The following is a 27,008-nucleotide window of genomic DNA, read 5'->3' as shown; positions in this document are numbered from 1 at the left end:
CCTGAAAAGTCTTGCATCTGTTCTCAAATCTGCCAAAATCAGTGGACATCTGTTACTAAGAGATTCTGTCGACCTGTGTGTCTAAGTGCGTACCAGATTTGAAAGCTGGAAATTGGAAAGTTAATGAAGTAGTTCTTTCGGCGGATAGTCAGCTAAATTTCAAAAGGATTTTAGGTTTGCATCAGACTGGTCGAGCTGGCTTAGGGCTCTTAGACCACAAAAATATACCACCAAAAGGCACTTATGCTTACCGAAAGCTTGTTTCCAATATCATTGAAGAAAATGAAGAAGATATTTACCATATCAGAGCTGTACAGTTGCATTTGCAAGGCAATTGGACGAAATGGTGCTCTTATGTGAAAAATGATTTATCTTGAAGAACAATTCTTTCACTGCCACAATGTCTAACTTCCTTTTGTATAGGGGCAACCTACGACACCCTTTCCTCTCCAACCAATCTTGTGAGATGGGGAATTGAGAAAGACAAAAGTTGCATTCTGTGCAAGAAACCATCCTCAAATGTCTCTCACATATTGGGTGCCTGTAGGACCTCCCTTACGCAGGGTAGATACACATACCGTCATGACTCGGTTTTAATAGTTTTGGTTAAGGCATTAAAAGAGTTTTTGGTATCATATGAACCTCTTAAGGTTTCCAAGTGCAACAAAATTATTTTCATTCCGGCCGGTCAATCACCATCTAAAAAGAGGCATACAAAGTGTCCAGGCCTTCTTCACCTTGCTTCCGATTGGAAAATACTGTCAGATTTAGATTCCGTTTTAGTTGTTCCACCATACATTGCAATAACACAACTACGCCCAGACGTGTTATTAATATCCAGTTCTTCCAAAACTGTAATTATGTTAGAACTGACTTGTCCATGTGAAGAGAACACGGAATATTGGCACAAACGAGAGCTTAGCAAATATTCTTGCGTGCTATGAAACATCATATCTCAGCTGCGAAGGGAAGTGCATTTAGTATCTTTGCTCAGCACGACGTCCCCGAGGTTCTTGAATATCTCCTACCTGGTCTGTCATTAGACAGTTCATGTCATATTACCAGCTCCTCAGAAGTTATAGCACCATGCATCCAACTTTCTCTGCAGCCTACGTTACAATTTTCCTTAGATAATTTCTTCGAAAGCGAGGAGTTGTCAGACACCAATGCCTACTTCTGCCATGTTTGCAACGCTCATCAAACTGCTCTAGTTGAAAAAGAGGTAGTGTCGTGCGGTTCCCATCTCATTTTACAGCTAAAACGTTTTGCCAGTGCCAACGGCCTTGTGTCAAAAATTGCCTCTCGTATTACTGCTTACCCTGGTACCCTTTCCACACCTTTAACCGTAGATGGAGAAGTGAAATTTCGTAAAAATTTTCAATTAAGGGCTATTATCAACCATTGCGGCAACTTAAATAATGGTCACTACACAACCATAGACTTCGACCATATGGTACACAGGTGGATACATTGCAACGATAGAGCAGTAATTTTCTGTGATGACCGCATTATTAACAGTCACGAGTCATATGTTTTCTTTTAAGAAGAGCTGAGATAAGAATATTTTAACCGGAATGAGTCAGCAAGGGGGCTTGACTACACTCAGTCTTGTCTTTGGAGAGTGACGACTCCACTTATTACCCCAGTTAAAAAAATATATAAAAAAAAAATAAATAAATAAAAAATAAAAAAAAATATTAGCAGGGGGGTTTGATCACACATGATCTTGTCTTTGGAGAGTAACGACTCCACTTATTACCTGAGTTAAAAGCAAAGAATAGCACAGTTGAACAGAAAGTAGTCAAAGTTAATTTTAGGAAGATAGGGATGTCTAGTTTCTGCTGATGACCGTCCGCGGACCTCTTCGAGGTGACCCAGCTAGACATCCAGGGTACTTAGGTTCAGAAATATGGGTCGAAACCTAACTGCCCTTGGTTAAAGTTCTGTTCATTTTTTCAAATGTGTTGTGTCCTTTTTATTTTTTATTTTATTTTTTAATTCCTTGTGAAAAGGGAGAATTGTGCTTTTAGAGGCATATTCTCTAGAGGAGTACAACCTCTAGCTTGTTTCCAAAGACCTAACAGGTTGAGTTCATCATTGCGGTGGCTTGCCACCTCTTTGTAAATTATTTTCTTGATGTTATTTAGTTGCTTTACCGGGGAAGAGATAGAAGTAGTAAACTCAGTAAGAAGCTCTAAAAGTAGACGCAAAACAGAATCGTGGCGAAATGTAAACCGACCCTGTGTAAGGGCAGTTTTGCAGCCACCTAAGATGTGGGCTGTGGTGCACACTTGCTTACCGCATAAGAAACGGGAGGTTTCAATGCACAAACGCTACCTCTTTAAATTACTTGGTGATGGGAGAACATCGTAAGTGGAGCCTAAACAAAAATCAAGCAAGTTTGGAGGCATGCCAGCAAGCATTTCCAGGAGAGGTCGTTTTTATTGTAATTCTCCCATCTGATCCACTACCCGTGCACTTGTAACTCCATAGCCTTACTTATATGGTCTTCTGCGTCGATCTCTTTAGCAGTTTCTGTTACCAATCTTTTGTAAGGGCAACATCGCTTGAGTGGAAACTTTGGGGTTGGGATGCAGTTTAGCATGTTGAGTTGAAGCTATCATGGATCTAACTGTCATTTCAACTTCAGCTTCCGCCTTTAATATTGCCACGCCTGCTTAAACCAATGGGTCCTTCGAATCCCTTAGGAGCAGTGTCCACTGATTTTTGATGACTTTAGTATGGAAGTTAGGCTTTTAATCAGTAACGGACGAGGGTTACATGACGCGTATAAACACAAAATGATGCAGATGAAGCCACTTTCTTATAAAATATGGTACCTTTTGCTCAAGAATACTGGTGCACGAAATTGAGACTTCATAAATCAGCAAGGGCCATTGGATACATGGGATTAGATGATGTTGTAAAAACCACAACTTTTGGGACCTTTGTAAACTGACTTATCTATAGTTGAAAGTCCTACAGATTGTTTCTCCTGAAGCTTTCAAAAGCTTTCCTATCAGAAATAGAATCATCTATCACGCGACCTAAAAAGCGTACTGTCATGGAGTGGGTAGATGGTATATAGGAAGAGAAGTCTGTAGGGTTTGCAGGCTTTTGAACAGTAAAAGATGTAGAATTCAGAGATTTGCCTTTTATAATAACATTACTTCGCAATTTCTGCGATCGAAATCCATACCAGCCCCTTTGAGTGCGGTAGCACATCTGTTTAATAGCTTTTCAGTACCCGAAACAGACGAAGACATACGGTTAATGTCGTCCATGAAAGCTCTCATCAAAGAAAGTGCTACCTTGCTTGATGTATTGTATTTATATATACGTTTTATGTCAATATATGTTGTTGTTTTTTGTTTTGTTGTTGCAATATTTGTATTTTCCAGAGGGTTGCTTTTTCAGTTAACTTGGTTGTACAGACCATCCTTGTTAAAGGGAGATCTTGCTTTGGATAGAAATCTTTAGAGGGTTTAACCTCTACCACTTATAATAAGAGTCAACGGACTAGTCGAATCACTTCAGCTTGCTGTTTTGTTATCTCATAATGGAACGGAAGCCAATAAGGTATATTCAAGAATAATATTGATGGAAGCTAAAAAGAAGACAATGGATAGCGTACAACCAGCAAATATGCCTTGCATGTGTTTATGTCAAGAAACTGGTCCATATTCAGAAAATGATTTACTGCAGATACCAATGTAAGAGTTTCTAATAAAAGCAATCCAAGCTGGTGGAACAGCGTACCACTGAAGAGAAAAGAAGATAGACAGTGAGGAATTGAAGGATATGCGTTTGCGATATCTAACCAAATAGTTGCTAGATATGACTTTGATGAACGGGCATCTTTGAGTCCTGACCAAACCATTGACATATGTTCCCAACAGCCTGGAACCTTTTCGAACTTTTTGGACGGATGTATTTATAAAATTGTTGTTTGTTATTATATGAGCTTCCAACCGACTTGATACAAGGACGAAGAGAAGCTTACCTTCGACATTTGAAATTGCTATAGGTCGAAAGTCTTTTATGCTTAACTCCATAGGAGCTTTCGATTTAGGTATATAAATTTCACAAGTAATACGCCATTGAACAGGTACGACACAATTTTTGACACAGCATTTAAAAACATTAAACAAGAGGGTATTAATCTTAGGTCATGTTTTATAAACTTTGTAAGCAATTGCATTAAACCAGGAGACGAAGCGTTTCTCCTGCTTGCTAAGTTAAAAAATCCTTATATTTAAGAGAAGACAAGTTAAAAGCTTTCAGAATTAATTGGGCAGCAGAAAGACCGTCTAGATTCTTCAAGGGAACGTCATAAAACTTATCCTGAACAGCCAAAGATTTATGTTGGTCTAAGGTCTGTTGGTTACCACGCAGTGTGGCTTTACATTTTCGATGCAGCAAAGCTTTACCAGCTGAAAACGGGTTTGCCCTAAACGCAAACTGCGCCTTTCTGAACTTAATCTTTTTCCTTAACCGTCTCTCTGCATGACGTATCACCTTAGTTTTTTCTTGTGTTTCTGCTAGCATCCCCTGTAGATCTGACTTCTGGACAGGCTCTGACACAGTCATTACCTGCGCCACAAGACAGTCTTTTAAGTGTATTAGTTTAATGGACCGCAAAGTCCTCCTATTTTTCGCAAAAAGATTTTTAACCTTTTCAGCTTCTGGATGGCCAAATATTTTTGAACCTTCGTCATATATGATGTCTTCGATAAGTTTCACCTTAGCTGATAAGGATTCGCATATGTTAAGACAACTACCTACTCTGTTAGAAACATCTATGACCAAAGAGGATCGATCATTTTGCCCCATTTTATTAGTGTTTTGATTCGCAAATCTTCAAGATATTTCTCATCAACGTGGCAGGGATGGTTCGTGTGGTTTTTGTCTGGAAACGCATTCGCTGTCTGAAACTTTTCAGCGTCACGTTTTGAGAAGATATCCTGAAGGACGACGCTGCACCTTTTTAAGGAAGAAATTTGGTCTGGCTGCCAAGAATTAACTGATCTATTTACCTCAAAATCAAGTTTTGGGTTGTTTAAATTCAGAACTATAGTGAAAGAATATGCACAGGACAAGGGACCACCCTGCGTTGTCTGGCGCACAGTGCAAGGCTATAATTTTCACAGCTTCGCCACGACTATGAGGATTCACTAGAGACTAATTAACCCAAAATTGGATTTAGAACACCCTACAATGAAAATTGAAAAATGAAACCTCTTTTTGATGTCTGATGATAAGGGATGGACAAACCTGGTTAATATTTATTTTGTGATTCTGAGCTACCTAGTACCATGCCAGCTCTCCAGCACATTTTTTATTAAATAATAAAGTTTATATTCAAACTTCACCCATTTTACTATATGCTGATTAAATCCTAAATGTAATTATGGGGTAACGAAGTTACCTGCAAGAACAACATCAATAAAACAACATCAAATAACGTCAAGGTTGTTCTCTTTTGTAAACATTTCGTGTGATGTTTTTATAGTACCAAAAATTATGTGTACTTTCTTTGCCAATGTGAGTGTAATCAAAGTGCCCTGTACTTAGATCAAAATACTTGTGCCATTGGCTCGCTCTTTACGAATGACATCATGTAACAAAGAAACAGCGCTTTACTATTTCCCGTAATCTGTACCGATATTTGGTGATAAGATATATATCGGAATTAATTGTCTTTAATAAATAATTTTATTTAGGCAGGCAGAGTGCCAAAACAGAATTCTCCTCAATAAAAGACGTGAAAAAAGGTGCAAATAAACCAAAGGTCAAAAGTATCATCGGTAGTACGAAGACAAAGATACAGAAATTAAAACCAAAACAAACGCTTACCTAGATATTGTATGTTCTGTGAAAAAATGATACCAAACAAACTGAGTAGACACATCCAACGTGTTCACAAGGCTGATAATAGAGTAAAAACAGCACTGTCTGTTAACAAAAATGAGCGAAACATATTGGTATTGCTGTCTATAACAGAAAACAGGTAGGTTAAGATAATCCAAAGTACCAAAGAGAAAGGCCAGGGAGAAAAACAAATACTGACAACCTTATTTATTGTAGTAGTTGCAACAAATTTATTTTGCCAAAACGTTTTTTCCGTCACAAAAGAAATTGCAAAGGAGATAGGAGAAGGAAGATTGACCCCACACCAGTGTTTGTATTGGAGACTCAGGAGCGAAATGATGGGCTTGATCTCTCACCAGAATTTCAAGGACACATCTGTCAAAATTCAGAAATGATCGCATTGGAAATATTTGTAGAAACGATGCTACTCTTTTAAAACTAGGTGATGTGTTTTATGCCAGGGTTAAGAGGAAGAAAGATAAACGTGTACAAGTGTGGAAAACTATCAGGTCAAGAAATACTTTTCGATTTTTTTTTTCCGGCTCGGTGCTATGACTACTATATATAACATTCTCTGTAAAATATATGTAAACCTTAAAATATACTGAATACAATAAACATTACACATTTTAAATTTACTCCACGTCTCACTGCGTTTTATTTGTAATTATTAATTTGTTTATTCACAGCCAGCCACAGAAACGTATGTGTTATATAATTTCGTTCGACAAGTGTCTCTGCCTGTCCGGCGTCAGGGCCTGTAGAGTGTTTTTGATATGAGGATACAACGAAAAAAACAAGCAAGCACTCACGTGTTACAACTAACCTTCGCGCGTAAGTGCTATCTTAGTTGTATAATTATTATTCATACATTAAGTTCACTTCCTCACAGAGTATTTATATGTGTATTTTTATTTCATGGAAACAACTTTTAGGTATTAACAATGCGATTCGATTATAACGCATTTAACTCAAAATTACTACAATAGAAAACATCATTAAAAACGTAAAAACCCCTGACTAAGCAATATTTTTTACTTTATGTAACCAGGCGACAAGGTTGCACGAAATAGCGATGCGAAGAATGAGTACGACGAGCGAGTACTCAAGTGGCTTTATTTCATTATTACGTAGATAGTCGATAAAGCCCGTGGAGTAATCCACTTAGGCAGAAGGAGAAAGGCAAATAGGTTGTTTTAGATTTTTTGTTGACGTCAGCAGTGCAAATACAAAATAAATAAATTATGAAACTTGTTTTCATGTTTCCTCCATTGAGTAGAGCTTACACTGTTGATCAAGAAAATGTAAATAATCGTTTGCTTTTGATGAGCGGTTAATGAAATATAAGGGTTTAAAAATTTTACTGACGTCAGCAATGACCCGTCAAAACCGAAAAAATTCTTTTTTAGAAATTTGTGTACATGTTGCCTTCATCGTATAGATCTTGAAACGCTGATCAAGAAAATGTATAGGATCATGCACTTCTGATAAACGGTTGAAAAATCATTGACGTCACCACCTCGTTTCTAAGTTATTTGGCCTCAAAGTTTTATGTGGAGTGTAATGCCTTCATTAATTTAATATACTTTCCTTTGACATTAATATTATTTTAACGTTAAAAGTTTGGTAAATTACAGAACGATTTGATGGGCGATGTTTTACAGACTTTATCAAAGAAAATGATGAAGAAATAATCCACTTTGCAAAAGTCACAGACAGACAGAACTGGCGTATTATTATAGAGACTAGTCGATAAGGCCCGTGGAAAAATCCACTCAGGCAAAAGGAAGATAGTAAAATAGGTTGTTTTACATTTTTTGCTGACGTCAGCAGTGCAAATACAAAATAAATAAATTCAGAAGCTTGTTTTCACGTTGCCTCTATTGTGTGGAGCTTAAAACGCTGATCAAGAAAATTTATATGATCATGTGCTTTTAATGAGCGGTTAATGAGATATAAGGGTTTGAAAATTTTGCTGACGTCAGCAATGGCCTGTCAAAACCTAAAAAATTTTTTTTGGAAATTTCTATACCGGTTGCTTTCATCGCATAGATCTTGAAACTCTGATCAGGAAAATGTATAGGATCATGCACTTTTGACAAACGGTTGCACAGATATTAGGGTTTGAAGGTTTTTCGATGACGTCATCAACCCGTCCATTCCGAAACGGATTTGGGGACCCAGGTTTAGGAAAATTACCCAAATTGGTCCTAGTTGGTCTCTAGTTACCCACGCGGTGAAAAATCATTGACGTCACCACCTCGTTTCCAAGTTATTTGGCCTCAAAGTTTTAGGTGCACCGTAATGGCTTCATTAATTTAATATAGGATATTGACGTTAAAGTAGTGTTATTCTCGTCGCGTCGTAACGTCAGAAAATTTAACATATTACACATGCATTTTTCGGCAATATCAAAGGAAAATGAAGACATCCACTTTGTCTGTCACAGACACACAGACAGACACACCTAGCGTATTATTATAGAGACTAGCCGAAGTCCCGTGGAAGAATCCACTGAATCTCTCATCGAGTCCATATGATGGGTGCCAAATAAAAACATAGAACACAGTAATTTGAATTTTTAAAAGTCAGAATTTGCATTATTCTATATCTATAACCGCTGAAACAAAACGTCCAAAAAAATTAGCATGTGCAGCAATAAAAAAAATTAAAATAAAAGAGAAAAAAGCCCTGGGATTGAGGTTGCTCACAATCTGCATTATACAGAACGTTTAAAAATATAAGCAGGTCCAACAACAAAATAAAAATAAAATAAAATAAAAATGCAAAAGGTCTAACATAATCGAAGGTGTCTAACAACGGTTATGTAAAAAGCTAAATTTGCTAAAACTATATACTTGCTTTGCCATGCCAGAAGTACACCAGGGAAAATAGTATGCCAGACATAAGAAAAAATCGTTAAGTCACACAAAAAGGTTGTTGCAAAATTTCCAGTTTCTAATGCATCATACCAAATTAGCTATTTAGTCTATTGCATACAGCAACCCTCCCAATGCGTAAACGTGCCATGCATGATAACAATGTAGTGTTTTCGAATTTAAGAATCGAATATATTTCAAACGGTAACGTAACAGATGTAAACATTGATTTAACTTTGTTAACATTAAGGTTTATTATAACATCAACCACTTCGTAGCGTTAAAAACAGTAACAACGGAAAAGTTACTTTTTACATTTCATATAAATTCTTCTCTACGATATACACGCTGTATTTTATAAGAATATTGTTTTTTTCGTTTTAGCCTTCATGTTCTTAACTTTCCCTGGCGTACTTGCCCATTGCTTTGGAGAGAAAAAGATTCAGTTTGTGAGATATATACGCAATAAAAAAGTAAACCTTTAATTAAATTTGTGCATCATACAAATTTTTTCATATTAAAACAAACAATCAAGCTTAGACATATTCTTAGGATATCCTGACCCATTGTGTAGAGTATATTCTTACAAAAAAAAGTTCTTAACTTTCTTGACAAATACTATCCTCGTGGCCTAAAAATATATAATGTCTCAATGAATAAAGCTTGCTATAAGTTGCTATAGCTATTGGCAATTTTTTTTATATTTATTTAGAACAAACAATCGAGGTTGGACATATTCTTAAGATATCTTTAACTGAGTATATTCTTACAAAAAAAATATGTTCAGGCTGAAGACAAAACATATTTAACTTCATATTTAAGAGAAAGTTTAGCTGGAAGCGTGTGAACGGCTTAAAAACGTTATTCACCCAAATTCATTTCTCTACCAGATAATCTAAACAACACACCTGCTTTCTTTCGCTTTCTCAGTAGTAGCTAGCGTTCTCTGGATAAAAGTCCAATCAGTTTTTTACTTCGATTACTAAACTTGGCTTCATCCCAAAGAATAAACAAATTGAAAATGTATACCTAGCTACAATTGTCTGATACATTTCCAATTAGTTCTCTTTTTCACGTTATATCACCGTACGTTTTTCTTCTTTATAACAACATAAACTTTTTATATTCTCGCTCTACAACAACAGTTTTGTTTTTTACATTTTAGATTCGAATTATCATTTGAATTCGATAGTTTTTCAAAAAAAGAAAGCAACCTCAGTCCCAGAACACAAAAATGATAGAAGAAACAAAAAATTAATAAAAACATTTAAAAATAAAATAAAAATTATCTTTAATAAATAAAGAAAAAGAATTTTATTTTTTAAAAGTAATAAGAAAAGAGAATTAAATATTTAAAGAGTAACCCCCTGATTTGCGTTTTTTTTAACTTGGTAAATTTTAGCGTAACGCCACGTCGTAAGAATGTGACCCGTGATTTGTGTGACATGGCATCACCGTGCGCACACACACACAAGGCGTATTAATATATAGATGACGAAATATTGGTACCTAAAACTTCATAGTACCGTAGTTCCCATCGTCCAGGTTAATACTATTTTTTTGTGTTGCAGTATTTAGTCTCAAGTACTTCTTTCACTTTTCGTTTAAAATTGTTGCAAGCGCGCAAGGTGTTGACAGATGTCCAATTTATTGTATCATGACAATTACGCACATGATTCGACAAAACCGGACTGTCAAATTGGCTCGTTCCTACAGTTTTTATGTGTTGATTGATTCTCAAAGGGGTTTTCAATTTGGTTCCACCGATGTAAGGTGGACCACAAGATCAAACCCATTTGTATATTCTGTGATGAATCATGGATGGAATGGATGGAAGCTTTGGTGTCTAGATAATAGGATTTAATTGAGATTTTTACCGAATTAAAAGCTTTAGCACGAACCTTTTTGATAATTTTTTCAAATGCTTACCTAAATTAGAAAACTAGCTGAGGCTACAAGTAACTGTGTGACCCGGTGTTGAAGGGCACATAATCGTAATTTTGAATGGAGCGTTTAGTACAGCTATACAGTATGTCGTTAGTCAAGTGAAGCGCACACAACATTGTAGGAATTCGGGTGTTCATGTTTGTGAATACAACCGCCTAAAATGTCTATCCTATTTTTGTACTGAACTTTTAGCAAAAAGGAAATATTCGCATTTCTATAGTCTCTCGCATTTCCATAGCTTATGTGTAGGATCTAACCAATCAACCCAAGGTTTTTACCCCTTAGACTGTTTGTGAAACTTGGTGATATATTTTTGTATACAATCGCCTAAAATGTCTATCCTATTTTTGTACTGAACTTTAAGCAATTAGAAAAGATTCGAATTTTTGTAGTCTCTGGCATGAGCCGGCCAGGGCTTGAACCCAGGACATTCCACACCCGAAGCAAACACTCCGACACAAGGCTCTCAGTTAGCAAACGTTGCATTGCTTATCCTTCAAGACCTAACCAAACAACCCAAGGTTTTTACCCATTACTCCGTTTGTAAAACGGTGGTGTGATATGTATGTCTTTCATAGGAACAGTGTTTATATTTGCTTGTGGATCGAACTTCTAAATTCGTGCCTCTATTGCGATACATCACGTCCGGATATATAGTAGCATTCTAATATTAGTAAAATTGAAAATATAATGTACTTTGGCCAAACTAAAGGGAAAAAAGTAGGACCATGTTAGCTCGCTAATTCATCTGATGCAGTTACAGAACTCGGTAGATCACAGGAAAACAGAAAGGACATAAAATTTTTTTTAACATGCTGCATTACTGAAGCAAATAACATGCACCTTGAAAATATTTTTTCAAGATTTTAGATTCTTTGGGGCATCATACTTCAGGTTTTTGGTGGTGAGTATGACCACCTGTTGACATATTGTTTAACGTCGTGCTTATCGCTTTCCTTAGTACACAAGAAAATTAGTGCGAATAATTACTCACCCTCGTAACAAAGCAGCTGATGTGTGACCGTAGTTACATGATGTGCAGCAAGTTGAGAAAAATATCCGAAGATCATTTTGATGATATAAATAAACGATTATCACCATTTCAAACGGAGGTTGAAACGGAATATTGCAATATTTGTTACGTTATCTAGATTATATATTTAGTTATTAGTACGTTTGTAATTATCTTATTGGAAAAAATAGCCACTTCTAAATATACAAGGATACCTGCAAATCTTCTGAGTAGTTAATAACGACGTGAAGTGAAAACTTATGAGAAATATATAAAAAGGAAATTTGATTGATAATTAATGATTGATTATGGTGTCCGATTATGGTGTCCGATTTGACTTAAAGAAATCTCTTGGTCCCAGAACTTTGCCAAGTTAATTCTTTTGCGTGTTGAAAATTCATTTTCTTGAATAGCTTACATATTGGTCTATTAGATTGCCCTAGTTAATTTATTCTAAATTGTAAACCGTATAGCACAAACGCATCTATGAAACCATCTCGTACCATTAATTATGCTTTTTTGTGGAGAAGGCTCACAGGTCGGTCTTGATTAAAGGACATAAATTACTTGCAATAATTGCCAGACCTACCAATGTAGCAGCATCCTCAACACCTCTTGCAGCTTTGCACATGTTCGATGTCGTTTGAAAGCGAGGCAATATCGTTAGCAAAAAGTAATTCACTCACAACACTAACTACGTGTTTACTACTCTTTCGTCATTCAAGTGATAATTTTAGGTTGTCTTTACATTTTAATAGCACCTATCATAAAAAAAAATATGAATAGGTTTGTCGATGTCTATCACCTCGGTTTCGCCACCGAGAGAAATAAATAGTGCGTGCTTAGGTATTCTTATATATCTCGAAAGGCTCTTAATATTTTTTCTTTAGAAGCAATCTATTTGTAAATCAAAGTATTATTTCGCCTAAATCACATGATTTTAGTACCTGAGGTAGTATGGAATTGAATCTTTGGGGAAGAAAACACTACTTAAGGCGATTGAAGCGCTTAATCTTTTAATTAAATATCTAGCATATCTACCGACCTTTCTTATAAAACGCTTTTTTAAGCAAAAGAACAAAAACTATAATTTCACTTAATTCTTTTGAACCTATGAGCAACCTCGGAGCAATCTTAAGTAATATCATTATGATTCTTTGTTTTCTGAAATCAATGTATCATGTTGCATCACATCAAGTTGCGAAAGCAAAAAAATAACAATTGATTTAAAAATGTTAACATTGACGAAGCGTTTCAAACACGATGAAGCAATGGTACAATGGCATTAGTTGTTGAAAAAAGCCCTATACTTTGATGATACTTTTTCCATTATTTTATCACGTCATTTCCAATGCTTTGTGCACTCGTTAACGCTATTAGCTAAAGACTGTTTTGACACATATAGCCAGGGGGAGAAGGCATTAAGAACCCACAAAGTATTTCGGGTTTCGTAAACTGTTGTCACATGAAGTTTAGTAGAATGAAAATTCAATTCAGTGTGAGTTTAGAGTAAAAAATTTATATTTTGGTCACGTGACTGATCTATGACTTCATTTTATTAGAATGGGTTAGGATTATTTTCTTATGACTCATAAAAATTGTTTCGCAAGAATTATTTGCTTGTACTTGTAAGTGTATTCAAAATGATGTAATTAATAAGGATAGCCAATAGTAGTACAAATTTTTAGATTTTATGGCTGGAAGAAAATTGGTTTTGATCATTAAAAATGTGGGAAAATAATCGGCGAACTTTAATAGTTATAGACACTAAACAAATATATTGAAAGTATTATCCTAAAGCAGCCTTTAAATTATCAGATGTTGAATTTTTCTTTTTTTGTAGCATGTTTCCTTACGCAAGAAGGCGTACTGCTGCGCAATTGTGATAGCTGTTTCACTTTCTAAATAATAAATAAATAATAATTACAACAAATAAAGTATAGAAAGTAAATATTTTAGTTTAAATTTTTTACAAAAATTTCTGATTATATCCATTGTTAACGAACTGGCCATCCCACAAAGCAAAAAACACTTTAAAATAAGAATTTCTTACCGTGCTAATTCATAAAATTTTTGGATAAGTCACAAAAAATCAAGACCGTTTAAATGATGTCAAAAGTTAGTAAAAAAAGGAGACTGGTATACCCTCTGATTGATTATAAGGTTATAGACTTTCCAAACTATTCCCTAAGGCATTTTAACAGCTACCTTTGTCAGTGCCCTCCACGTGTCCTCTTCGAAAATGCAACAAAAGTGTAATTACCTTGCCATCAGTTAAAAGCAATTTTGTAAGAAAGCAAAAAAAACAGATATAGTTGGTGATTGCAATGTAATATAAAAAGTATTTATTACGCAAAGATTTGATATCTTTAACGGCGAAATGTATAAAGTTGCTTAACCAAACACTTTCATAATGATGATGTCGATGACGATTTCGAGGACGGTGACGTTGACAATGACGATGAAAAGGAAAATATGTAAAATAAAAAAGTGTTGATGACTTTTTAAAAATCATAACAAACAGTGTACTTCATTGTTTATTAGAATTTTCTACATACGACTTATTGTTCTTAAAAATATGTCGCTCTTTGTCGACAGCTGTGAAATTTTTTGTTTTAATTATTTCTATAATTATGTTTGCTTTTTTTCGCAATTTTAATGGTTAAATTGGAAAAAATCACCAAGTTAAGGTGATTAATACTTTCGAACCCTTAAAATTCAAATTAATTAATAATAAACAATAAGAGTGAAGTCTAATTTCGTGCAGTTTGTATTTATAAAAAGTACCCGAATACCTCAACTTCACACAAATGAAGAGGTTCTGTATTATGTTGTATAATTCGAAAAATACCGCCAACCACACGTTGATCGCATTTTTGATCAAATGGTTTCGCACCCAGTTTTTCGATAGATGCACACAAATTCCAGGAATCTTGATTAGCAAACCTCACCAGCAGTTTCAAAGTATTTGCTCTTAAATGACAACAATCAGTACGAGGATATAGAACAACATTCGTTATTACAGCATTCTGAAGAAGTTCGACCTCCCACCAAGGGTCTGTTTGCTTATGAAGTGTGTGAAAACACGATCTGGCGTTCATGTGACCATTTTTGTTTCCATCCACTCCACGTGATGCATCCCCACCGTCTTCTACGCTTGATTGTCTTGCCGGTTTTCCAAGCGACAGATTAATTGGGGCTAAACATACAAATTTGAATGTCTGTTCATACTTATTGGAGAATGCGAATAAAATCATAGGTTTTTTATATTGACCTGTACAAGTAATTTACAAGTACGGAAATAAAATCTACCTGGTTGATGTTCGTTTTCCAAATAACTCGAAGGCTAAAAAATCAATCAATAAATAAAAAGAACAAGGGAAGGAGAAGATGATTACCTTTTGGATTAATGTTACTACTGAAAACTTACATCTTTTACTGCGGAATAAACTTCTGCTGCTTTTTCTTTATTCTGGTTTTCTTCGCCATCTGTGTTTCCAGCAACAGTAACGCAGTAGCATTTTCCGTCCTTATAATCAACATCCAAATTTTTCAATCGACATTTTTGAACGCATGTTAGCAGTGAAGGACAAGAAGAAATCTCTGTTATCGTCTTGTATTTTGTATTTTCGTGTGACTTTACGTAATATGTACAATTATACCATTTAGCCATGTTAATCGCGACAAAAAAAATTGACCAAAAATTTCGGCTTGTCATGTTCAAATAACGAACCATTGTGGCAAACTGTACAGCAATATGAAAAGTGTGGCGAATAAAACAACCAATGCGTATTAAACGTACTAGCATTACGTACACGAGTTATTATCTAACTCATGAGATTCATCAATGTATAAAATATGAATAATTTAAAAGAAACACATTTATTTTATTATACATATGTATTTATTATAGATATATATTCTAGATGTATATAGCCTTCTCCAGTCATCTATTTATGTTTGAGTGGTGTTTGAAACATGTTGAATAAGCATTGGTTGTTTCATACAGACCTTACGATATACAGAGAGTATTAAGGGTGCGGTGAAGTCTCTCGTCATTGTAAACCACGAGTTCATTGATGAAGTTTCTTTCATAAATAATAACTTTTTGTATGCTTACGTTGTTTTAATTAAGTTTCAAAAAATGCTTCAGTTATTGTTTTGCTCAATCACGATCAAGAAACGCACGCATTAAGTGCACGCGTGAGCTCGTTAAGAAAGACTTTTAGTCGTTCGGCAAACTACATCAAATTAATTTTCGTAAAAGAAAGTTTAGGTAAGACTCTGAAAAAAGAATGTAAACAAATGCCAATAAAAAGAATTTTATTTTGAGACACGTACAATACTTAAAGACTGATACATGTATCTTTGAACTCTTCTTTAGCATGTCATAGCTAGATCGACTTAAATTATTCTTATCGAAAGATATAATCAACCAATAAAGGCCAAAAAATGCACAGGTTTATTTTATTAGGCTCTTTAAGAGCTTGTACACTCTGACATATTCTCCCTATTTGTTGTGGGTGCTTCTTATGTAAAATGTGTTCGATGTTTCTCTTACAGACTTTATCATATAGGTTTTATTGTATTATTTCATCTTGATATATTACTTTATTTATATTTTTTGGATCAGCCATGCAGATAATTTTAATTTCTTTCTGCCAAATCGCTTAATTTTCGTCACTGTACATTTGCAAACAGTAGTATTATAAGGAAACAAAAATATTAACCCTGTTTGTGCAAACAACAGGAGAAAATAAAGACATTCGATCTTTAAAAAAGTGTCAAATAGAGAAGCAGAAAGGTCTATGTGAATGAAAAATCATAAAACAAATCTTAAAAATTTTAACTATAAAGTTTTGTTTGTTTGTATATTTAAGTCCTGGATAATGAAACTCTACTACCGAAGAGACTCTCAGCTAATATAAAAAGTGAGGTCCTTGATTTGGGTGAATTATGCTTCACATTGGTGACAGTCGCATCTGTCCAAACATAGCCTAGAATGAACCTTCTTGCATTCTGATTATCTAAAAGAGGATCTTTAATTTCCAATAATATTAATCAGTTTACTTATTTGCCACCACGTTTTCCAATGGCCAAGTAAAGAACGAACTTGATTATGCGACTGTGAAATTATCCTGAAGGTAAATTTTCTTTCATGTTGGTGAAGTAAGGTATAACCTACAGATTATATTTCTTTATTCAATGGAGTTATATAGTTTATTAAGTGTGTTGCACTTTGATCTAGTTACATAATATTTAAATCGGGCTACGCATTATCAATTCGTCTTCCTACTCTGCGCAAAAAGCAGTCACCCATTTTGCCGTGCAATACGAAAACTTACATCGTTGTAAGGTAATCAGCTATGTAAATAACAACTAGAATAAGGTTTTTTATGGTTCTGGGTGACTGACCGAAAGGTAAAGCATATGATTAGTGGGATTATTGGTCGCCGAATTCATATCGGATCCATAACGCTACGTAGGTCTATCGATGATTTATGTTGTTGTAGAACTACTCACGCTTGATATAGGAAAATACAATTTATAGAGTTATTGATGAATTTTCAAAAGTCAAAGTAAAATTCGGGGATAACCGTGCAAATACAATAAAAAAAAATGAGCATTCATAATAAGGCAGGCCGATTTTGACGCCTTATTTGTCTTCTACCCTTAGAATGAACAATAATTAACTGTATGCAGGTCTGACAATTCGCATTGAAGCAGCATTTACAGTACTAACACACGGTACAATAACAGACACTCAGAGCAAATGGCCGATTAAAGACAACAATTTACGTTAAATTTTATTCCTGACAAAGGAATTCAGCAGTTGCCGTCACAAAAATGAACTTTGTACCTTGTGTGATATATTGACTCATTATGTGAAGTGCACTTGTCGTAGTAGTAAATAACTCAGGATTATAAGAAAAAAGCACTAGGCGGGCGTTACAGAATTCTAACTGGTCCTCGAGTGACTTAAAATACAAAGTTTTAAGCTATGGTAGGTAACTTTATATTACGTAATATTTATCACTGACTAACTTTCCCGGTAGGCAATCAAAATTCTCCGATAATTTTCTGTTTTTTAATACAAAAAGGTTGACATTTACTTCCACTAATCTCCTTGATTTTAAGGTTGACAACGAGGGCAAAATGCATTAGAACGAGGGGAGGGCGCTAGGTTTGAAATAAAACATTGAAGTTAACATCTTGTATTAGGTTTGTTTCCCAATAGTATATTATTAAAACGACATTTTCAAACTTTACTTGAGACTAAGATATTTTTGAAACATTTGAATAGCGAACAACTTCTACCAGGAATGGAGTCTGGGATCCCAGGGAACATTTCAAACAGATCAAACCTAGTCAAAGATTGCAAAAGAACGCACAGTCTTGCTAACCGCCATTTCGCGAAAAATTTAAGATTTTAAAATTTGTAGCTACAAATACTGCTGTCTTTGTGTGTTTTTGTTCTCATCCTTTTCGACCTTCTACCTGCAAGCAACCAATTATTTTATTTTTTATATCACCATCGAAGAAGCTGTGTGCAAGGAAATATTTTCAATACTAAGCATTTTTCAAAAAGACTCAGCAAGGTTGTCGCGGAAGAAGTAAAAATAAAAAACGCTGATTTCCACCTTTGCAGATTATTTATTTAAGTTTAACTATACTACTTAAGTTTCTTAGCATTATAGTTTCACCTATTTAGTGGCTGTCTCTGAGACGAGGTAAATCTTCAGGTAAACGTTTTAGGAAAATTGGTTAAGATAAAGTACGTGTAAAATACGTGATAGCTCGGTGCAATGCAAAGTTTTGTGTACAAAAATTCAAATCAATACAAACAAGAAAGACATTCGTCTTAAATCATCTGCGAAGTATTTTCACAAAATATCAACGGCCTATTTTTGGAAGAGTGACCATACTCATTTCCTGAGGAACCTACTTTTATAAATAGGCGAATGTCGCATATGTCTAGCGTTAGAGTGATTTCAGACCAAGTCAGTCTGTCAGTAAATAAGAACTTAAAAACTCAAAAAACATTGCGTTTAACTATCCAGTAATTAATGTGTGCCGATGTTAAGACGGTTGGAAATAGAAACAACAGCCAAAGTTCACAATCAAGCAATAAAGTCAGAAAGTTTGAAGTTTGTTTGAAGCTATAAAAAGTAATGCCACTAATTTCTACTACAACTGATGTAGCCAACAGCTAGATATTTGACATTTTCCCTAGGTAGGAAAACAAAGAAACAATATGAGTATTATGCTTTTTGGCAACATCTTCTCAACCGTAGCTAGCTATGTAGATAATTATGACCAAGCGGAGGTGTATTATTCTAAACAAACAATAAGATTAATCCAGCTGGGTGCATTCCCTAGCTAGCTGAAAGACATGACAAAGCTTTAAATGATAACAGGGGATAAAAATCTTAGCGTACTGCTTATACCATAACTTTAGGCCTACTTTGAACATTTCAAATGTATACAAAGATCCAGTTATGATGTATCCGAACCCGACACTCTATTGCCCCACACAGGGAAACTAAGCGGGCACCAAATGCTGTAACTTCATTTTTTGACACAATTAATTATAACACGGTAAGTTCGGCCGCAGCATAGCCTTTGACTTTCTGTCGTGATTACTAAATGAATTCCTAACCAAACCAAGGGTATTTCAAACCTTCTATGCTTCGTGCAAATAGAACAATACAAATTATTCACTTCCCAACAGAACTGAGTGAATTTTGTGCAGTATGTTATTTCTAAAAAGTACCCGAATACCTCAACTTCACACAATTAAGAGGATTTTGCATTTCGTTGCACAATTTAAAAAATACGTCCAACCATAGGTTGATTGAATTTTTGATCATATGGTGTCGCACCCAGTTTTGTGACACCATATGACGTACACAATTCCAGGAATTCAGATTAGCAAAACTCAGCAGCAGTTTTAAATTATTTGCTCTGAAATGACAACAGTCATGAGTACATGGATATAAAACTATGTTCGCTAATGCAGCATTCTAAAGAAAGCTGACTTCCCACCAAGTGTTTGACTTAAAAGCCGCTGTTTGTATTTCCATCCACTCCAAGTGAGATAGAAATACAAAAAAAATGCATCGGTGAACGCTTGATTTCCTGGCTGGTTTTCTACGCGACAGATTAATTGAGGCTAAGTATACAAATTTTGAGTGCTTGTTCATGTTTATTTCAGAAGGCACATAAAGGTGTTAAGAAATTACCTGGATGATTTAAAAAAAATGATAAATAACGCATTAGGAATTACAGAAATAATGATCTACCTGGATGATGTCCGTTGTGGAATTAACTCAAGGGTTAAAAAAATCCATAAAATAAAAAGAAGAAGGAGTGTTTTAGAAAGCTTGGTTACGCAAATTCCGAATTACTTCGCCGAAAGCATCAAGAAAGTACCTGCACTACTTCCTTAATAAAATAAATTAGTAACAATAACCCTATTCATGCCAGGGTATAAAGGCCAGGACGCCGCTGGGGTTAGGGAGGAGAAAAAAGAAATGCTACCCCATAACTTCCCTTGTGGTGGGTTCTACGGCGTACAATTTGGTACAAATGATTTCTCTCAAATGATAATTAAAAATCAGTTCTTATTAGATCATTGACTGCTAACAATAATTTCGGATGCCATCAGCATTTATTAATAAAGTTCCAGTTTTTTAAAATCTATTTTTTGGCATATATTTGTAGCGATACTTGCTACAAAAATATGGCACCAACTAGACAAAAAGTGACAAATTGAGGCGTCAGTTAGACACAAAGTCCATGAAAAAGATCCATGTTTTTTTACTTAGAAAGACACTTTTACTGTTTCGGATCAAAAAAATAATTTCACAGGCAGTCGAAAAGCCTCAAAGAACGAAAGCTATTCGAAAACTTCGTAAGCTGTAAAACAGACGCAAAATGAAGACGTTTACATTTCGGGGCGTAAGTGGGTGTTTGGGGCGAGGGTCTGTAATTTTTTTAAGTATTTGTAATATACAATCCTCGAATATAGAACTTTGATAAAGAAGAATATATCAAGAAATCCGAAAAATAAGAGATAAGGATTTTAAAAATAGGAGTGTCATGGCACATGGTTGATGTTACTTCGAAAATGTTTTGGTCTTTCCATCCTAAAATGATAAAAATCTGCTACAAAAAGTTTTCGGGTAAACCATCATAGGGTAGAAACATCTCTTCTTTAGCTATTTTGTTCTGTACATGAATCGTTTTGTAGGCATGTGGATTCGGAAACGAGAACAATTTTAAATTTTAATTCAAGGTTGAAGTAAAAGGATGGAAATGAAGTGTATACGACATTATGATGTAAATGAAGTTAGTCAAGATTTTGTAAATAGACTGTAAGCCTATAACCAGCAGTTTAGCAATCAATATAGAAAGTTTTGTGGAGCGTGGGGACAGGGTCCCCTAGGTTCGCAAGCGAAATATGTTAGTTGCCTTTTTTGATTGAATCGTATAAAATTCAAGTTCTTACGTGCTCCATGGCAATCAAAAACCTAACGAAAAAAGTTTAACTTGATGACACGTATTTCCGGGGGCTTTCTGCATTAGCAGTACCTCATTGTGTTGCGGACGGAATATTGCAGTGTCAGTGACATATTTTGTTTAGAACCTGATGTATCTAACAATGCTAGAAATGTTAAACGGAACCAGAATGATTACCGGCATTAGTGCACAGTTCGGGTTTAGTTACGAAAAAGGAAAATATTTCTTTATCGGGAATTATTTTGTGGTTTAGAAGAGATTTCCAGATCAGGAATTTTTTTTCAATTTTCTGAAATTTGTATATATATGCTAAGTAACATAAATTTCCTTTAAATTAAAAGCGATGTGATAACTTGAGTGGGGTGAAAAACTGTGCTTCCTTATTATTACCAAACTGACTTGCTAGCTAGCTATATATAAAACTTTTAGATCTTGCTGCCATGTATATTCTTTTCGTGGGTTGCCTCTTTTTTAATAGGGGGGAGTGGGATTGTTGATATTACAACGTTGCCGTTTGCTAGCTATAGATATTAGCTAGCTAGCTATAGAGTAGAATTACCTCACTCACAAAAATGTATTCCAGCTACATTGGTAGTTTTATCTCAGTTGTGTAGTTAATTTTACGCTAGCTTTGTAGCTAGTTTTATGCTAGCCCTTGTTTATAGGTAGTTAACGGTTAAAGTTAGCTAGCTATATGTTATCTAAGTTCTGTTATTGTTCCAACTAAGTGGACAGCTTTATGCTAGCTACCTTTAGGTGGCAGTAAGGATAAGAAGGGGTTCATTACATGTAAGGAAATAGTGATCTACTACATGTCTAAGGTCGAAAAGCTTTTTTGTTTCTAGGTGTGTTGCTTTTCATTCGTTGTCACAACCTTTCTAAGGGCTGGGTTCCAAGTAAAAGCAACAACGATACGATTTGTAGTTGTAGACTCTCTTTTTCCAACGTTTAACAAAAGTTCTTGGTTTTGGCGGAGGGTGTCAACGAATGTTGCTGGTGTCTTGCGGGAGGCAGGGGATGCTTACTCAAGGGCCCGCACCAGGGCCCGCACCAATCCTCATGTTTCCACATTGATACGTGTTTGTTTCAGTACAGCCGAAATCCATTAGGTTCGTAATCATCCCTGTAAAGGGGAGAATACAGAAGTTTTCCATTTTCTACTTTTTCTTTGGAGAGAAACCTCCTTTTTTCATTAACATCTCTGTCTTAAAAGACTAGTTATATCTGCATTGCGATTTAGTCCTATTCTTCGCTTTATTGAAAATACTCTTCCGTGTCCTATCATCAAGCTATCATCAACTAAAGTTAACTATGTATCTGCGGAAATGTTATGTGATATTAGCAAGAGTAACTAATGAATCAGGTGGCTAGAGCTGTATGCCGACCTATTCTTAACTAAAAATGCCGTGTCTCGACCAACCAGATTTTCATGAAACAAATTACCATAAAAAAGAATAGCTAAGTGGATCAAAAACTCGGACGTTTTCAAAATTAGTGGTCGGTTTTGGCTTAATTCATTTCGGAATGCTCTTTTCCCTGAAATTTTCATCCTGACGGGCGCCCGTATCCCCCGCCAGCGCCCGTCAAAATAAAAAAAGTTAAAAAACATTCAACATGAATCACATCACCCCCAGCCATATCACTACCTGTCTCTTTCAAGCCATTACAAAAACAATCCCTCGACCAAACCCTACATCTGACACTCGCTTCTGAATCTCAACTACCCCACCCCGCAAGCGATTTGAAAGTTTACTGGATTTAAAGCTTCCCGTACCCTATCACGCAAGGCATTTCAAAAATCATTAGGACCTCGAGCAGTAGTAGGAAGTGGAGAGAGCTGACTCAATTTTTTCTGGCTGACTTCTTTCCACCAAATTGAAATCCTAGCGATTTGCTTTCCGTCCCCCCTACCGGCGCTCCCCGCCAAAATAGAAATTTAATAGAAAAAAAGCGAGTCATAAAAAACTTGCTGACATCTCTCCTATTTCTACTTACTTCTATTTCCTAAACTATCTAAAACACCCGTCATCTCTGACACCACTTCCTACTACTTTTCTCTTCCAAACCATCTGAAACCCCTCCCATCTCTTATGTCAACTAAAAGAAACTATCGGGGACAAAATCGCAAAAAACCATCTTAGATCGCTAAAAACAACAAAACTGCTGGAGGAGAATGCTCTGGGGATTTCTTTCTTTCCTTATCTTGTTGTTGTAATTTTAAGTCCAGATGGTTTTTATTCATTAGCGAATATTTCTTGGGTTTAAGGCAATAAATAACAAATTAAATTTTGATAAATTTTCTCCCTGATTTTTGTCAGAGCATCTTCAGATCACAAGTAAAAACGTCTTTCAACATGCATGTACAAAATGTTAAAAATTCTCTTGACAAAAATAAAATGTATAAAAATCGTTTATTAACAATAAAAGTCGTTAAAAATTATAGTATGTTTTCCCAAATTTCAGATAATCGTCTTATTTCATCTTTTTTGTTCAATAAATCCGATTTATGTTGTTTAATCGCTAATGCCTCTTTAAATTTTCTTTTAATAAAATTGTTTTCCCTATAGAGAATTTCTATTTTCTCAAAGTTCATTTCGTGCTTTGTTTCTTTAATGTGTTTGGACATTCCAGAGACGTTTTCTTTATCGTTTTTTGCGCCATTTTTGTGTTCTTTTATTCGTGTTGTCAACTTCCTTCCTGTTTCTCCTATGTAATATTTTCCACAATCTCCACATGTTACTTTATATACAACACCTGATTCATTGTCTTGGTTTCCGTTTTTCAATATTTTGTTGCCTTTTACAACATTTTTTAGCGCTTTGTTTTTCGTATGTGTTAATTTTACATTAAATTTCTTGCATACTCTGGCGATTTGTTCTGAGATGCCTTTTTCATAGGGTAAAAACAATCGAATTGAATTCGTGTCGTCATCTGTCTGGTTTCTTCCATTACATTCTTTGTTTAATGTTTCTTTTATCGTTTTTGTTACGATGTTCTTGGGAAACTCATTTAATTGCATAGTTTTTTGTATATAATTCAATTCTTCTTTGAGGTCTGCTTCTTCTGTGCAAATGGTTTTTGCTCTTCTCGTTAAAGTTTTAATTGTCGATAATTTTACGTGTAAAGGTTGGTTTGACGTATAATTAGTGTATTGTCCCGTATGCGTAGGTTTTTTATACACTTTTGCTTTCACTGTATTGTCCTCTTTTCTCATTATTAAACAATCCAAAAATGGGATCTGGTCATCCTTTTCTTCCTCCGCTGTGAATTTTACCTTTGAATGAATGTTATTCAGCTCATTTAAGGTGTCCTCGGTTTTATGTTTTGTAACAGTGAACGTATCGTCTACTTTTCTTAGCCAAATTCTTGGTGCGTGTAACATTGAGTAGATACTATTTTCTTCTATTCTTTGAATGTAGATTTCGGCAAAACATGGCGACGCAGGTGATCCGATGAAGAGACCATCCGCCTGGTTGTAGAATTTGTTTCCTATTTTGAAGGTCATAAATTCAACTGAGATTTTCACGAGACGTACTAAGGCTTCTTTATTAACATTTGTTTTAAAAGTGTCTTCTCTGATTCTCCTTTCTGCTTCATGTATGACTTCAGATTTTGGTAGGGAAGGGTACATATCTGCAATATCAAAACTCACCAACTTCTCATTCTCGTCCAAATTAATTTCTTTTACTTTGTTAACAAATTGCTCCGTGTCTTTTATGTATGATTTTGCTGATGTTGTTAGATATTTAAGTTCTTTACTAACAAATTTAGCAATTTTGTAGAATACAGATCCTTGAGTGTTTATTATAAGTCTGACCTTTAGTGGGTTTTTATGAGTTTTTAATGATGGTCTTGCCATAGGTGTTGACGGCGTAATTTGTTTTAATTGTTTCATTTGTTCTATCGATAACATGTTTTCTTTTCGGAGATTTGCAATTTCCTTGTTAATAGCCGTTTTTGCTTTCTCAATATTATCACCTTTCAGTTCTACATATCTCTCTTTGTTGGATAATTCTTGATTAATTAATTCGTCTACTTTTTGTTGCGAAATTATGCATGTTGCTCTGCCTTTGTCGTTTTCGATCAAAATAAGTCTATTTTGTTTCAACCATTCATTTAACCCATTACACAGCTCATTTGTAATATTTGTTAATTTAGTGTTTTTTCCTTTTTCCATAATTCTTTTGCATTCAAATCGAAATCCATTTGCCATTGAAGGTGAAGAAAACGATTTTGCTGCTTCTTCGATTCCACAAACCATGTCAATTATAGGTAATTTCTTCGTTGAAATTTTGAATTCGAGACCCTTTGACAATAACGGAATAAATTCATCAGGAATTTCAATACCAGAAAAGTTTAATAGCGTTTTTGTTTGGTGTTCTTTCTTCTCTTCTGGTGTTATCTCATTATTTTGTTTGAACTTTTTCTTTAGTAATATTTCGAATTTTCTTGACAGATGCATGTTTTTGTGTTGAATTTTCTTTGAATGTTTTTTCTTTGTGAGTTTTAGAAGGTTTGCATAATCAGTAAGAGATAATGTATCTTCTATCAGATTTTCGTTTTTTTTGTTTCATCTGTTGTTGTTTCCAGCGTTTAGAGTAATTTTTTACGATCGAACGATTCAATAATTTCTTTTCAGTATCTTTTATGAACTTTTTCGTTACCGGTGAAGCCGATCTCCTTCCTCCAATTCTACAGTGTATTGGTGTAATACCCGATCTCTTGCATTTTGACAAAAATTCAATATCTTGATTGAGAATTTTCACCATTTTGTCAGCATCTTTATTAGTTTTTATTCAACTGCGAGCATCCCACTCGGAGCAATTGATTTCCAACTGTAGATGTTTATCGAAGCCCTTCTGCTTAGCAGGCTAAACTTTCCTTCTCTTGATACTCCATCCAGTTTTTGCTCTACTACGCATTAAAGAATACACCTTTTTAATTGAGAACTTTTAGAGGCCGTTCGAGCATTACACGATTAGGCAGGGAGACAGCCAACTTCTCACTGATCCACGGTCTCACAGTCTATCCACCGCAAGGCAATTATAGGAAATGTCTGACTTGATATTTATATATATACCTTGTACAGAAAACATTACTTGTGGTGCAACCCATGGAAGATATTTCCTTATCACCACAAACGGGGACCGCAAAGTCACCTAAAAATGCAATACACAATTTTGTTACTAATTTATGCGCGACGAATTTTCAGTCTGTGTGAATTTGAAAAATGGTATGTTTATTTATTAAATGAAAAACAAGCAGGACACTTCATCAATCATTTTAACATCAGAACGTTGATGGGAATTAAAATAAAAGAGCATCTTCTGTTGCCTCCTAATATTCTTCAGTATTGCTGAATAAAGTTGAGTCAACAGCCACAAAGAATGTAATTTATGCTTACCACTAATACTCAGATCAAGCAGCGGTTGTCTCTTTTTATCCAATCTTCCATAACCAATAACATCATCCACAATAAACAGAACTTCGCAACCAGCCAATTTCCTACTAAAAATCAATAAACTCCAATAATTTATCACCAGGTTCCACCAAAAACACACAATCATCGGTCTATAACCACTTTCTCTCCAAATACGCCATATTGCACCTCAAAGTCGAACACAAAACCACAATATATTCAAAATGTCCCTTGAACCCCCCATGTCATAAATCCAAAACCAGTTTAGACTTTCCACAACCCGTCGGCCCTACAAATAATACCGTGCAAGGTTTCTTTACAAAATCTATCTACAACAGAATCTTATTCGTATAATAAC

At 35.1% G+C, this 27,008-nt stretch overlaps 2 protein-coding genes across 2 annotated transcripts; both read right to left on the bottom strand.

Moving 5' to 3' along the window:
* Positions 1-13,642: 13,642 nt before the first annotated feature.
* LOC130640694 (fucolectin-1-like) lies at positions 13,643-15,515 on the bottom strand. The gene is made up of 3 exons (XM_057447210.1): positions 15,140-15,515; positions 15,022-15,055; positions 13,643-14,908 (listed from the first exon to the last, which is right to left on the bottom strand). The coding sequence occupies exons 1-3, from the start codon at positions 15,443-15,445 to the stop codon at positions 14,484-14,486; spliced, it is 765 nt and encodes a 254-aa protein (XP_057303193.1). The 5' UTR covers positions 15,446-15,515; the 3' UTR covers positions 13,643-14,483.
* An 8,401-nt stretch (positions 15,516-23,916) lies between these two features.
* LOC130642398 (uncharacterized) lies at positions 23,917-25,693 on the bottom strand. The gene is made up of 2 exons (XM_057449484.1): positions 24,095-25,693; positions 23,917-23,937 (listed from the first exon to the last, which is right to left on the bottom strand). The coding sequence occupies exons 1-2, from the start codon at positions 25,691-25,693 to the stop codon at positions 23,917-23,919; spliced, it is 1,620 nt and encodes a 539-aa protein (XP_057305467.1).
* Between the last annotated feature and the right edge of the window lie 1,315 nt (positions 25,694-27,008).

This window comes from Hydractinia symbiolongicarpus, chromosome 4, assembly GCF_029227915.1.
Source record: "Hydractinia symbiolongicarpus strain clone_291-10 chromosome 4, HSymV2.1, whole genome shotgun sequence".
NCBI lineage: Eukaryota > Metazoa > Cnidaria > Hydrozoa > Anthoathecata > Hydractiniidae > Hydractinia > Hydractinia symbiolongicarpus.
Note: the sequence above shows the minus strand (reverse complement) of the source record. Positions and strands in the feature narration are given on the sequence as shown.